This window comes from Cyprinodon tularosa, unplaced genomic scaffold, assembly GCF_016077235.1.
Source record: "Cyprinodon tularosa strain WSP-4 unplaced genomic scaffold, ASM1607723v1 ctg154, whole genome shotgun sequence".
NCBI lineage: Eukaryota > Metazoa > Chordata > Actinopteri > Cyprinodontiformes > Cyprinodontidae > Cyprinodon > Cyprinodon tularosa.
In genome coordinates this window covers 1961248-1974632 of record NW_024038375.1, presented here as the reverse complement: position 1 = coordinate 1974632, position 13385 = coordinate 1961248, and the positions used below count along the sequence as shown (strand labels likewise).

Genomic DNA, 13385 nt, shown 5'->3' with positions numbered 1-13385 from the left:
CAGTATATTAAGTAAGCCACAAAGCCAAGGTTGCAGACCCCTGATCTAACAGATAAAAAATGTGATCCTGTCTTGATATAACTGGAGCTTAAGGCTTGGTTTATGCTTGACATGTCCGTGAAGTCTGTGCAGCCATATTATGTCATTTTAGGCTTCCACTCTCCTCCGTGCAGAATCGGGGCGGACAAAATATCCACATGGAGCAACTTTAAAATTTGGAACTATCCAGAGGAAAACATGGTGAGCAAACATCAGCTCCTGCTGGCGAGGAGCTGCTATGTAATGTAATGTAAACATCCTGTGATTTAGCTCACAAGTATCACCACTATCAACAGATTGTGGAAAAACTCCAGAAAAGAAATTACTGTCAGCTTGCTCTTTGTGTTGAACATGCCTGATTTAGTATCACACTGCAAAACTGATCCAGATAAGTAAAATAAAAAAGCAGTTATGAATGATGATCTGACTAAGAGAATAGAACTTTTCAACCCTATGGTATGATAATTAGATATAATTCATGTAAAGTAATTTCATGGATTATTTTTTTTATTGTAAATATACATCATCTTGTTTCATTGTCTTTCCTGCCTGCTCAAATAAAGGGAAAATACCCTTAACTCGAGAAAAAAAAAAGATTTACTTATATTTTAATTTTTGCAGAGAATGTTTTCAGGGGTAAGGGCCTGTTCTGTAGGCAGCACCAGCCCCAATAGGCCCCGTCGGGAACCACCATGCATAGTAATACATATAAACAATAAAAAAATATTAATGACTTGTATTCTATTGACAGTTTGTTTGCTTTATACAATTAGAGACAGGTTAGAACAAATCATTTATAGCATTAAAGAGCATGGAAATGTCACATATAAGAGAGAGAGAGCAAGATATGTAGAGAAACTCATGCATTTCTACTGTTTTTTTTTTGTATAAGCTGAGATAACAGTCTGAGAGTCACACAGACAGTTGGAAGTCAGACTTGAATTCTGACTTCCAGTCTGAATGTAGGTGTGGGCATCAATGGTGAAGAGGGTACTTTCAACATTTGCTTTAAAAACTCCACATAGCTCTGGAAGGGCCTTTATTAGCAAGTAAATGTCCTGTTAAAAAATAAAGGAGTTCTTTTGTTCTTTGTTTTTTGAAGACTCTACTTTCAAGATTTTTTAGAGAATTTACAAAAATCAAAGTAAAAGGCATTTGTGATAACTGCAACAAAAAGCACAGCAATTCAAACTTTTTAACTAATCCTGCATTACACTCTCTAACACAAAGTTTCTATAGATTTTTCCTACATTCATCACTGACCTTTAGGACTTCCACATATTGTGTCATTAAACCAGTTTTAAACGGTCACTGTAATCAATTGTATGTCACCAACATAATATTTCTGTTTTCTCACTTTTGTAGGTGATTTTTATTTTTATTTTTGTCTTATACATGTTCTTTTTTTTATATGTGACTTTTCTCTACTTATAGTTGTGTTTCTTAATTTTTACTAGCCTGCCAGTCAAGGCCTATCAAGGAAATTGAGGCAAAATGTCACACAATTACACTATTGTTTACAAAAAAGTGATGATGGTAATATTGATAATATTACTATTAATAGAATAGAAAAGAGAATAGAAAATCCCTTTATTGTCCCTCAATGGGGAAATTCTGGTGTTACACAGCAGATGAAGATTATAGAAAAGGTGTGGACCTTATAAGTGTGTATAAAATTAACATAATACTGAAGAGTTAAAAAATAAACAAATGAAATACTATACCTTAAAATGTTTTAACAATATAAAAATTGTGCACCTGGAGAATAAATAACCAATATACAGTTGTGGATATTTTTACTGTAATGGATATTTGAAAATAGCAGCAACATCAGAGATGTGCAAAAGGACAGCAGCATGTTATTTAACTGACTAAGATAGAAACTGTGCAAATATCAGCATGAATCTATCAACTTATTGTTGGGAACAGTGGTGGTTATAAAATCTTACAACTGGGAGGAAGGATCTGTGAAAACACTCCCTGGTGCAATTAGGGTGCTGTAATCAGTTTCTAGTACAGTTAATAATAACAATAATAGAATGAAATGATAACTTTAGACAGTACCTAAAGATTATCTGAATCCAAACAGAATATGAATACTGAAAGAAAAAGTTAAAACTATAAAGAACACCATGCAAAACTACAAATGATTTGGCAACTGATTTGAATACAGAAAAACAAAAAGCTAAGAGAAAGTAAACACAACAAGACCATGTACTTTGGAACTGATGACACTTTTTCTGTTGTTTTACTTTTCGTTTTTCTTCTGTAGCATTCGGTCTTGCAGCAGTTGAAAGCAAAATTTGTGTTTTAAAGTCTTTTAAATGAGATGCTCATAGTTGTCCATATTGTTCTTAATTTTATGAAGAATTATTTTGTGAAGCCCTCTGACCACCATCAGTAGGCAATGCGGATGAAATGTCCTTCCTGAGCGGAATTACAGTGTCCAGTTGCAGGACAAACTCCTGAATCTGACACCACTGTTGACCCACATGTTACTTGTGAAATCTATAATCATCTCCTTTGTTCTGTGAACATTTAGGAACAGAGGAGTGTTTGCAGTCATCCCAATATCTCTGTGGATAACAGGACTCAGTATATCAAGGCAAGGCAAATTTATTTGTATAGCACAATTCAGTACAAAGACAATGCAAAGTGCTTATGATTAAAATACAGGAAGATAAAACAGAATCAAAGCAAGTAGGAAAAAATAAAAAATAAATAAAATAAAAAATGCAGAAACAAAACAGTTGGATTAAAGAAAATATGTTTTAGTTGAACTGTTTAACTAGAACAGTCGAAGGCAATCATAAACAATTGTGTTTTTAGTCTTGATTTAAAGGAACTCAGGCTTTCCGCACTTTTACAGTTTTCTGGAAGTTTTTTTCCAGATAAGTGGAGCATAGGAACTAAATGCTGCTTCTCCATGTTTAGTTCTGGTTCTAGGTATGCAGAGCAGGCTGGAGCCAGAAGACCTGAGTGGTCTGGAGGGTTGATACACTGATAGCAAATCTGTGATGTATTTAGGTGCTAAGCCATTCAGAGATTTATAGACTAACAGAAGAATCTATTCTCTGAGATACAGGGAGCCAGTGTAAGGACTTTAGAACTGGGGTGATGTGCTCTACTTTCTTAGTCTTAGTGAGGACACGGGCAGCAGCATTCTGGATCAGCTGCAGCTGTCTGATCCACTTTTTAGGCAGACCAGTGAAAACACCGTTGAAGTAATCAACTAAAAATTATCACACATCAGATCAGTTTCAATTGTGGAGCTGTTGATTGCAAACAAGTAAATAAAATATAAAGTAAAATAGTCTTTATTTCAGTTATTGTATGTTTCACTTTTGTCAGTCATCATTACCTTTGACTGACAGGAGTACTTATGGTAAGACAAGAACTTCCTAGACCAATTCCTGAGATCTATAGAGTGATTCCATCTGTTTTTTGCAATGAAAACCCAAATCTAAAGGAAACCTTTTTATTGACAAAAAAAGAAGAAGGAAAAAAAATGAAGGAAATAACAACAAAAAGCAAAAAGTATGCAAGTATTTTTTTTTCTCCTCCAATAAACTGTGTTTGCATTAGTGGATGCTATTTCCTGTATGAGGGAGAGAAATATACTATAGTCCCACTACTTAGCATTTAAAAATCCCTAAATATCCTTTGCAGACAGCAAAATGAGTTCATTCAGTTCTATGACATAGATATTCTAGTTTACAAATACCCCCCACAGAGGAACATTTTAACATTTGATAGCCGGACGCATTTGAGCAACAGTCTGTTGATTCAACCGATCAAATTCAAGAGCGAACATTGTGAAACAGCGCCACATAACCGTTCGTCTGTACCTTGTGGCCAAACGTGGTATTGCATTTTGTAAATCCCTCTAATGTATCGAAGAAAACCTAGAACTGTATGTTTAAAATTTAATTGTTGACATTAGTATTTCGAAAATGAAACTATATAATTGGCTTTAGATATTTTCTTTGAGAATGTATAGATGAAAGAAGGAAATGTAACGCCATAAGCCCGCCCTTCCGGGATACTACATCCTGGCGGCTAATCTTCACGCAGGCGTACTCTGCACCCGAACGCCATTTTCCATCGACGACAGAGAGGAGCACGTCTGCTGTAGAGTTGCCATAGTTTAAACTGCGAGCTGCGTTAAATAAGGTAAGGTTTCAGTTTAATTGTATTTCTGAATAATGAAAAGTAACATCCTATGTATCACATCGGTTATATTGTGCCTCGTAGGTTAGCTGTGTGTATTTTTATTGTTCGGTTTTTGGGGCTGATAGCGCTGCATCTACGAGTAGGCCTCAGAAAAACGCCATTTTAGCTAATGTTCCCAACACATTCATCATTCAGTCTGCATCGTGTTTTTCACTCTTACCTGCGACGTTTTTGTCGAGTTTGTGAGTTAATTTAACTAAATGTTATTTAAGGATTAATCCGTGTGGGATTTAGGTACATTATTAGTTACCCAGCTGAAGATAACATTAACCGTAATCCAGGTAGAAAACTGGGTCATGCTCTCAGGGGTTTAAAACGTTTTACAAAATAGTGATAGTGGGATTTTTTATTTTTTTGCAGATGTAGTACTTGTATTTTAAATTTTAAAACGAGGGACATTGCGATTAGTAGTGTATTAAAACTGTATTTGGTAACTAAAAATGTTATTATGTAGTAGGCTTTCTATTCGATAATCCAGGTGGGATTATGGTGAAGATCGTCCTGTATTACCAGCGCATCGTGTTTAAGTGCTTTTCTTGTAGTAGAGAACAGAAACGTGTTGGATCCAAAGATGATCCAAGACAGGAAGAAGAGGATTTATCAAATGCATTGGCTGACTGCTTGATGATAGCATTTGGTAAAATAAAAAAAATGACCCATGTTTAATTTGGTGATATATTTTGGTATAAAATCAGGACTGCAACTAATGATTATTTTGCAAATTGATTAATCTGTTGATCATTTTTTTCTATGAATTGTCAGATAACAAAATGCTCCTTTTAAAGACCATTTTTACTAAATTAAACCAGGTGAAACTAAAACTTTTCCACTTGAGTTCTGAATACACATATTGACAAACGAAAGTTTTTTTTTCTATTCTAAATGCGAATTGTTTATGGCCTTTGGTATAATTACTGCCCTAATTGAGTTGCTCTGTCAGCTAAAGGCATGTTTTAGAGTCTTGATTAATCGATTCCTGAAAGAGTTGATGACCATTTCAATAATTGATTAATCACTTTTAGTCCGATTGTTTCAGTCCTATATAATATATGTCACAGCACGTGAAGGCTAAAAATGAGAGCAGCATTGACCATAGCAAATCTTTTCGCTGCTCTCCGCCATGTTGAAAGGCAGAGTTTTATCTAATCGAGGCAACCCTGGTATTATAAATGTTTTGCATTACTAAACACATGGGTGATGTTTATGTCAAGTTTTGGTTTTATGTTTTTTTTGGTACCAACAATAATTGTGATTACCACTGAAATGTAGCATTATCACAGAGTTTTGTAGGTTTTTTTTTTTTTGTCAATTGGCCATATAACAATTATGTTTTTGTGCTGTGAATTTTAGTCACTAGTGTTTTTTATAACACATTTTCTTTGATTTCAGATCCAGTCATGCATCGGGATTGTCCTCTTGACTGTAAGGTTTACGTCGGAAATCTGGGTAATAATGGAAACAAGACAGAGTTAGAGAGGGCTTTTGGCTACTACGGCCCCCTGCGGAGTGTCTGGGTGGCCAGGAACCCCCCAGGTTTTGCTTTTGTTGAATTTGAAGACCCCAGAGATGCGACTGATGCTGTGCGTGAGCTTGATGGAAGGTAGGTCACAGTGTGTGTACTAAGGGGTGCTATTATAGAGTATATACATACCATAACCCACCACTGATTGCTTTGTAGGACGCTTTGCGGTTGCCGGGTTCGAGTAGAGCTGTCCAATGGTGAGAAGCGCAGCCGTAGTCGTGGTGCTCCACCCTCATGGGGCAGACGCGTTCGAGATCGAGATGACTACAGACGTCGAAGCCCACCGCCTAGGCGGAGGTAACCTATAAATCGATTGATTATTATTTTTCTTTCATGTTCCTCTTTCTCTGCCATTTACTTTTTGATTTCTCTTATTTACAGTATTTTTCTTGATAGGTGGTTTTCCATTCTAGACTTTTGTAGCTTTTTTTTCTCCTTTGCTGATCTTACAATGATGGCTGTTGCTCTTTCTAACATTTTTATTTATATTAGTCATTTGAATCGAATTGCTAAAATATCAAACAAATTAATTAGAATATTAGCAGAACCTTCCATCTTTTTCTACTACAAAAATCCTCATTAATAAGGCATGCAAGGCATTCAGTTCTGCTTCAGGCGTTGATGCCTTTTGTTGTGTACATTCATACCTTTTGCTTCTTAAGTGTGGCAAAATAGGTATTTGAAACAGGTTTAAGTACTTTTTCTGCAGAAAGAACAAGGTATAACCTGTTTTTAGGTGGGGGGGTGAAAGTGGCAAATGTGTTATTTTTTTTTCTTTTTATTTGAGGATGTTTTTTACTTTTCATCTATATTAATAAGAATGAAACCCGTTGCAGAGCCACCACCATGCCTCTTCTCACCACCCTCTGAGTCAGTCAACTAGTCCTCTTTCAGCATCATGTGACTGCTGACCATCGTGCCCAATCAGCTTGGCTGGTGCTGTCACATGACCCAGGCATGGCCAGTCGTCAGGTTGCACCAGCCCATTGGTTCCTCAGCATGCCGTTCTCAGCCTCCTCCTCCTTCAACCTTTAACCAAACGGCAGCGGCCTACCTCACATTCCCGACCAATCGGCGTATTATGTTTCCAAAAGTCTACACTCCACCAGCAGCAGCCTGCAGCTTACCAATTAAAGCAGGAATAAAGCCACAACCAGCCCCCATCTGCCTGCCAACTTATCACCTTGCAGCATCTGGCCAGTCTCATTCAGCCAATTCTGCCTACCTACCCGGTCGACAGTCTGCCTCCCTTTCGTCATTTCTAGCTTGTTGAAATCCAAAAATACTAGTAAGTTTTCCTGCTTCATTCAGTACACTGCAGATTACAGTTTTAACAGTGAAGACACAGCTGGTTGAAGAGGTTATTCTTTTTTCTTTCCTTTTATTTCTCATTCATAGCTTTATGTTGTCCACAACTATTGAAGTCCTTTACTTTTTCCAAGAGGGTGTGGTACGATATCAAATTTCTGGAAATTCATGTTTTCAGAGGTTTGATATACCTTCACTTGTTTTTAGGGATATAAGGAAAGATTTTTTTTTTAGTCACAGAATTAAACACCCACTCCCTAATGATTACCCTATCTGTTGGTTCATTGGGGTGTTAGCTGGTTGTTTCTGATGGATATGGCTTTGTCAGCCTTAATTTGTCATGGCGCCACTTTTAAGTGCAGTGGACCAGTTTCATACAGATGGTAGCCCCCCTGTAGGTTTCAGTTTCCCCCACATAGGCTGTTTCATGGGTTTTTTTTTTAAGCGGTATCTCCACTTTTATCAACATATACGTGCATTTTTTTTTATTCATAAGCACACATTACAAACTGGAGTAGAATTGTCATTCAGACTTAAAATACTTTATACTGTAGGATTGGGGGTGTCTGCCATCTTTATGTGCTTGGTTTGTTGCCAGTGACCTTAATTGCTTCCCCTTTAATTTACTGAAATAGAGAAGAAAAAAAGAGCAGTAATGAGGCAATAGGAGTATAATAACTTACAGGTCGGCAGGTACACAGTCTGTTTGTTCTTGTTTTTAACTCTTGTATGTTTCTTGCACAGATCCCCACGCAGGCGAAGCTTCAGCCGCAGCCGAAGCAGGTTTGTAACGCTTGTATTTTGTCAGGTTGCATTTGCGTATAGGCCAGAGACATCCTTTCACTCAGTATTTCGTTTCTAACTATAAACAAAACGGCACCGTTATATACATCTGCCATTTCCAAAGCAGTGAGACCAGGCCCATGAAGGAGGGCTGAGCATTTAATGAGTAGAGATCAAGTATCCTGACTAAACGTACTCGTTTCTGTGATGGTCAGGATTTTTTTGTTTTGTTTCAGAAAAGTTAATAAGAGCTTGTAAATTTACTTTGATTCAAATCAGCCTAGATATGAGCATTAGCACAGCTATATAGGAAACCATGAGGTGCAGGTTATCGCCAGCTAGTGTTGAAAGTTTTTGTGACATTTGGAGATTATTTAAGCATATTTACCACAACACTTAATGCTGTTGCTGCTGCAAAATAATGAGATGACATGCCAAATGTATCGGTGGGATTTGACAGAGAATTAAAGTAATACTAATTTGCCATAGCCTTTATATGCTATATATATATATGACATTATTTATTGACATTGAAATGAAGTGCAGGACAAAAGATTTGTCCTCATGTGATAGGAGTGACATGTACTTTGAGATAGACTGACCGTGGAGGAAGAGGTAGCACCTTCAAAAAAACTATGAAATGCTTTTGATTACATGGAGCAACATCTACAGCCTCCTTCAGAAAGAACTCAATATATCTAACGCTCTCCTCGAGTCAGTTCTCAGCTCAAATCTACCACAGACTCAGGATAAGTTCAACAAAGCCAGCTACCAGCCAGAGTTGGATCAGAGTAAAGCAGTAGTAATAGTGCCTTTCCCCAACTGTCCCGTTTTATTTTTCAGGTCTTTGTCAAGAGACAGGAGGAGAGAGAGGTCCGCCTCCCGGGAAAGGAACCATAAGCCTTCCAGGTCCTTCTCTCGTTCGAGAAGGTAGGTGTCAATATCTTAATCTCCTTTTTTATTGTTCAGAAAGTAACATGTTTTTTTTTGACTGTTTTAAGAGTGAGTAGCCAGTGTTATATCTGATTCTTGGTGCTTAGCAAAATATCTATATCCCTTAAGCCTTTTCACATATTGTCACTTTAGATTAACAACTCGGTGTAAGTTGTGCAATTAAATGAAGCAAAGTTATGCAGAATTGCATGGTTACCCTTTTAGGAAAAAACTTGAAATCTTTTGCATGTAGTTTCCTTAACTCTGGTAGCCCTTGGTAAATTCAGCATTTATCGTATTGTCCTGGTTACCAGAAGCCAATAGTGCCTCTCGGGGTAATCTGAATAAGAACCCATTGGCTGTACCCTGAACCATTTGAGCCTTTGCCTTTTGCATGTTGCTTTACTTTCTTGTGTTGCGGTTTAATTTTGCCACAGGCCATTTATGAAACTCCAAACATGTGGAAGAGACAAAAGGTGCACTTTTGGCCTCTATGAAAAAAGTGGTCGGTTGGAAAATGAACAGCACTCACAAGTGTGGCCACACTACTCAGTGACACATGGTGGTGGCAGCATTATGCAGTGGGAAGGCAGCATTAATGAGGACTTAGATGGAGCTTAATACAGGAGGGTGTTCCACCTAATATGGGGGCAGTCGTGTTTGTTTTGCTTAAGCCTTCCGTGTCTGGTTGATGTCATACACGTCTATGCATGTCATTGGTCTGAACATTTCTGTATCGAGGCACACGCATCTGCCTCCTGGCCACATCTATTTTTCAGTATTATAGAAATTCATAAAACTCGTAACAATTTACTTTACTGTGAAGTTGAAGACACACCTACAAGTCATGCAGCAATAGTGACAGGGGTGATTTACAAAACTACCTAGTTGACATTTTCTAAAATCCCAATAAAAATAAATCAAGTCTTAAAGTTTGGCTTTGAAATTTTGAATGGATAAAGGGTTATAGATGTATACACACTATAGGAAATGTTTTAATGGCTTTGAGAGTTTTTTTGTTTTGGCCCAATCTTTTGTTTACATCACTTTGATATTTCTCCTTTTTCCACAGCCGCTCCAGGTCTACTGAGAGAAGATAGAGGAAAACCATGTAAGGTTTAAAGGGAGCAGCAGACCGACGTTTGTTCAGCTCTGCTATTTCATATGATGGACTCCAGCATCGACGTGTGATCGTTTTTTTGTTTATTTTTTTTTTAAAGCCTTTTAGTGTCCTCCCTTTCTTTTGTCGGGACCTTCTTCAAACACATGGAGTGGGTGTGTGCAGGGACAGTGCCTCATCTGTTCCACCAACTCAAACCGTTTGTGATGGTCATTACACAGGTGTCCCGCGCTGCATTCCAGATTTAATCTCTTTAAGCTTTAGTTTATGTCCATTAATTTGGGTCAGCATTTTTGTCATTTTCACTGTGCTAAAGGAAAAAAAAAGATTGGGGAAAGGTGAATTATTTCCCTCTTATGATTGTGTTTTCGGTTTGCTACTTTCCTGCATTGATAATGGTTGGTTATCCCTGTTAAAGAAGCAAAATTGTTGCATTTATTTGAAACTGTAGTAAACGGAAGTCAGTTTGCATGTTAGGTTTTACATAGTTGATCTTTTGTTATGTGTATTGGTCCTGCAATTAAAGAACCCCATTGGTTAAAAATTGTTTTATTCTGGATTTAGTGAATACACATGCAAACATACATTTACTCTTACAGTATCCCACATCCCTATTAATAGGAACTGTTTTCTATGAAATTCAAATGTGAACTTTGCTTTCTGATATAGATTCAGTCAAGTTTGACAGATGGTACGCTTAAGGTATAATTTCACAGTAATTGCTACTACTGAAAGTCTTTAGCAACTTCCCAATGTGATATCTTCATTAAGCACTTTTCCGGAGTGAACTACCTACTGCCATCTACACACTGCAGCATGTATGTCTTTTCATGGGTTAGGATTACATAGACTTAATTGTGGCCTGTAGATGCTGGTTCACATTCAGTTATCCACATCATGGAGTCTACAAAACCAGCTTAAATCATAGCCAGGCCTTCCCTCAGTTCTGTCCATGAGTTTTAGCATGGACACGGGAATCTGGTGAAAGGTGGGTCACTGATTTCCATTCAATCTACACTACAACTACACATTGATCTGGTGCACATTCCTAGGGGGCGTTGAAATATTTTTAGAAAATCCGAGTGAAGTGTTGTTCAAATATTTAAACCTTTTTTGTGTGTCCCACATGGATCACTAATTACCTAAGTGAATTTTCAGTGGTGCATGTTTTATTCAAACATGTCTGACCAAAGCTTCCACTTGCTTTCATATCAGTCCAAAAGCATTCTACTATAAACCTGATTTTTCAAGTACGATGCATTTGTGAAAGAACTTGAATTTCAACCTGGTTGGTTTAAAACTTGCTAAACAGCCTTTTTCTCCTATCTGCAATGTCTATGTGATAAACTACTTTAGAACAACGGTCACAGGACCTCAGAGCTGCTTTAAAGACTTTCTCTTTAAGCTCGTACATATAACCATACAGAGATTTTGTCGCAAATCTCTCACCTTTGTTTTATATCCTATCTTGGCTAACACCATGTTTATTCCCTCCAAAAAAAATCTGATCTATGCTTTAAATGCTGTTAAGGATTTATTTGAAGACATTATCCAAGGAATAACTTTTCATTAACAATATGTCAATACTCGTAAGCGTATTGAAACTTTCAGAAGAAATTAGTGTGCCAGAAAAGTAGCTAGTACTGCCACAAGAGGGCGCCTTCAGAGCATCATACAGTATGTACCAAACCTGTTTTACATGTGAAGAGGCACAAAAGTCCACATTCCTGGTAGTCCATGGTGAAGTTTGCAGAGTCAGTGGTCAGACAGTGGCTCTGCTGTGATCATGAACTGTTAGTTGCTTGAATAGCGGCCTGCAGTTCATCAGTGCTGTCGAATCAAGTGACCGTCATCCTCTTTAAAGTACTTAGAAACAGGTTACATTAATATAGCAATACATTTATCTTCCTGCTGAGGGTCACATTGACAAAGGCCTCAAAGCCAAAGGTTTCAATTAGCCTATGACTAAGAAACCTGAAACCAGGTCTTTCTCTATGCATCTTGTATAAAAGTTCTGAAAACAGCATGGCTTCTGTATTTCTTATCTCTAGTTTATTTATCTCTATCCCTGCTATCTATCACTACCTCTGCTGCCACACGCTGGTTTAGATGGGAACCACTTGTTCAGGAGCTGCTAACTCACATCCACATGGGAACAATAAATCAGCTTGCAGGGGTGGCCAGTGAGTTTCTAATGGTAGCCGTGGCCCCCCATCCAGCTATACACCTGCTTTGCATGAGCATATATTTTGACTTATATGTCCCAACACATGCTGGCATTCTTTGTTCTCTCAGCAGCAATACTGCAGTCCCTAACTGACACTTCCACACCATGCTTGATTGTAGTCAAGTGCAAGACTGATCTAATACCAAATGCAGCGCATTATCTCCTTATAAAATGATGGCAGAGAAAATGGCCAATTGGGCACAATTTGGACATTTTCTAGGAGTGTACTGTGCCCTAACCCACTGTTGTGGCTTGAGGTATTATTAGAGAACAGCTCTACACTGACAACCTGCATTGTCTGAAAGGTTCATTTTCAGTGTTGTATTCAGAAAAAAATATATATGTTTATTAAAATTTGAAGGCGATATTCACTTTTGTGAGTATACCAGTAGAATGGTTCACCTAACATGGAATGGGGAAACTTTGCACTGGACCCTTAAGAAAGGTGGAGTTTGTGCCTCTCTGCTCTTCCTCCAGAATATTGATTTCAAAATAATTTACTTTCAACCGTCTGAAGGACTTTTGATCGACTGAAAACAGGTCTAGTCGTTCCTCTAAGATCAAAGCTTCTGGTTTTCCTCTAGTTCAGAGGTGGCTAAACATAAGGCTGGTGAGAGCTGTGGATCTTGTCTTAAATCCACTCCGTGCATTGGCTTTTAAAACACAATATTTTTATTTAACCTTTATTTAACCAGGGAAAAAATCCCATTGTGATTAAAAACCTCTTTTTCAAGGGAGTCCTGGCCAAGAGGCAGCAAAGTTACATAAGAAACACACATATATATATATATATATATTAAAATAAATGACGGGTACATCAAAAAAACATATCAAGTAAAACAATTATGCATAGGTGCAACAATTTTGCTGACTATAATGAGACGATTCAATAGGTTTGCATAAAACACATTTTTACTATTTTATTTAAATGAACAGCATAAATGACCTCTTGATTTAATAACCTGCATCTGCCCATAGAGCCTTCAAATGGGAGAGGAAGGCTTTAAAACAAAACAACCAATAGATGAAGATAATATGGTAAATGTGTCCTGTTGGTCTCATAATAGACTGGAAGGAATCCTGGAATCCTGTGTTCCTATGCATTAATTCCCCTCCTGTTCAGTTCAAGGTTTATGGTATGGAGTATTATGTAATAAAGTTGAGTTCAAGTTTAACCCTTTCCCTGCTCAGATAGATAAGCTCTGTAAATAGGGACGTTT

At 37.5% G+C, this 13385-nt stretch overlaps 1 protein-coding gene across 1 annotated transcript; it reads left to right on the top strand.

The window, feature by feature from the left end:
• Nucleotides 1-4058: 4058 nt before the first annotated feature.
• Nucleotides 4059-10482, top strand: srsf3b (serine and arginine rich splicing factor 3b). The gene is made up of 6 exons (XM_038279946.1): nt 4059-4212; nt 5662-5872; nt 5951-6091; nt 7847-7885; nt 8729-8815; nt 9891-10482. The coding sequence occupies exons 2-6, from the start codon at nt 5670-5672 to the stop codon at nt 9916-9918; spliced, it is 498 nt and encodes a 165-aa protein (XP_038135874.1). The 5' UTR covers nt 4059-4212; nt 5662-5669; the 3' UTR covers nt 9919-10482.
• The last annotated feature ends 2903 nt before the right edge of the window (nt 10483-13385 follow it).

Bases quoted from the DNA above. Each gene is read 5' to 3' on its own strand.
- srsf3b (XM_038279946.1), top strand. From the start codon at position 5,670: ATGCATCGGGATTGTCCTCTTGACTGTAAGGTTTACGTCGGAAATCTG. The intron at 5,873-5,950 runs GTAGGTCACAGT...ATTGCTTTGTAG, and splicing joins GTGCGTGAGCTTGATGGAAG to GACGCTTTGCGGTTGCCGGG. The intron at 8,816-9,890 runs GTAGGTGTCAAT...CTTTTTCCACAG, and splicing joins TCCTTCTCTCGTTCGAGAAG to CCGCTCCAGGTCTACTGAGA.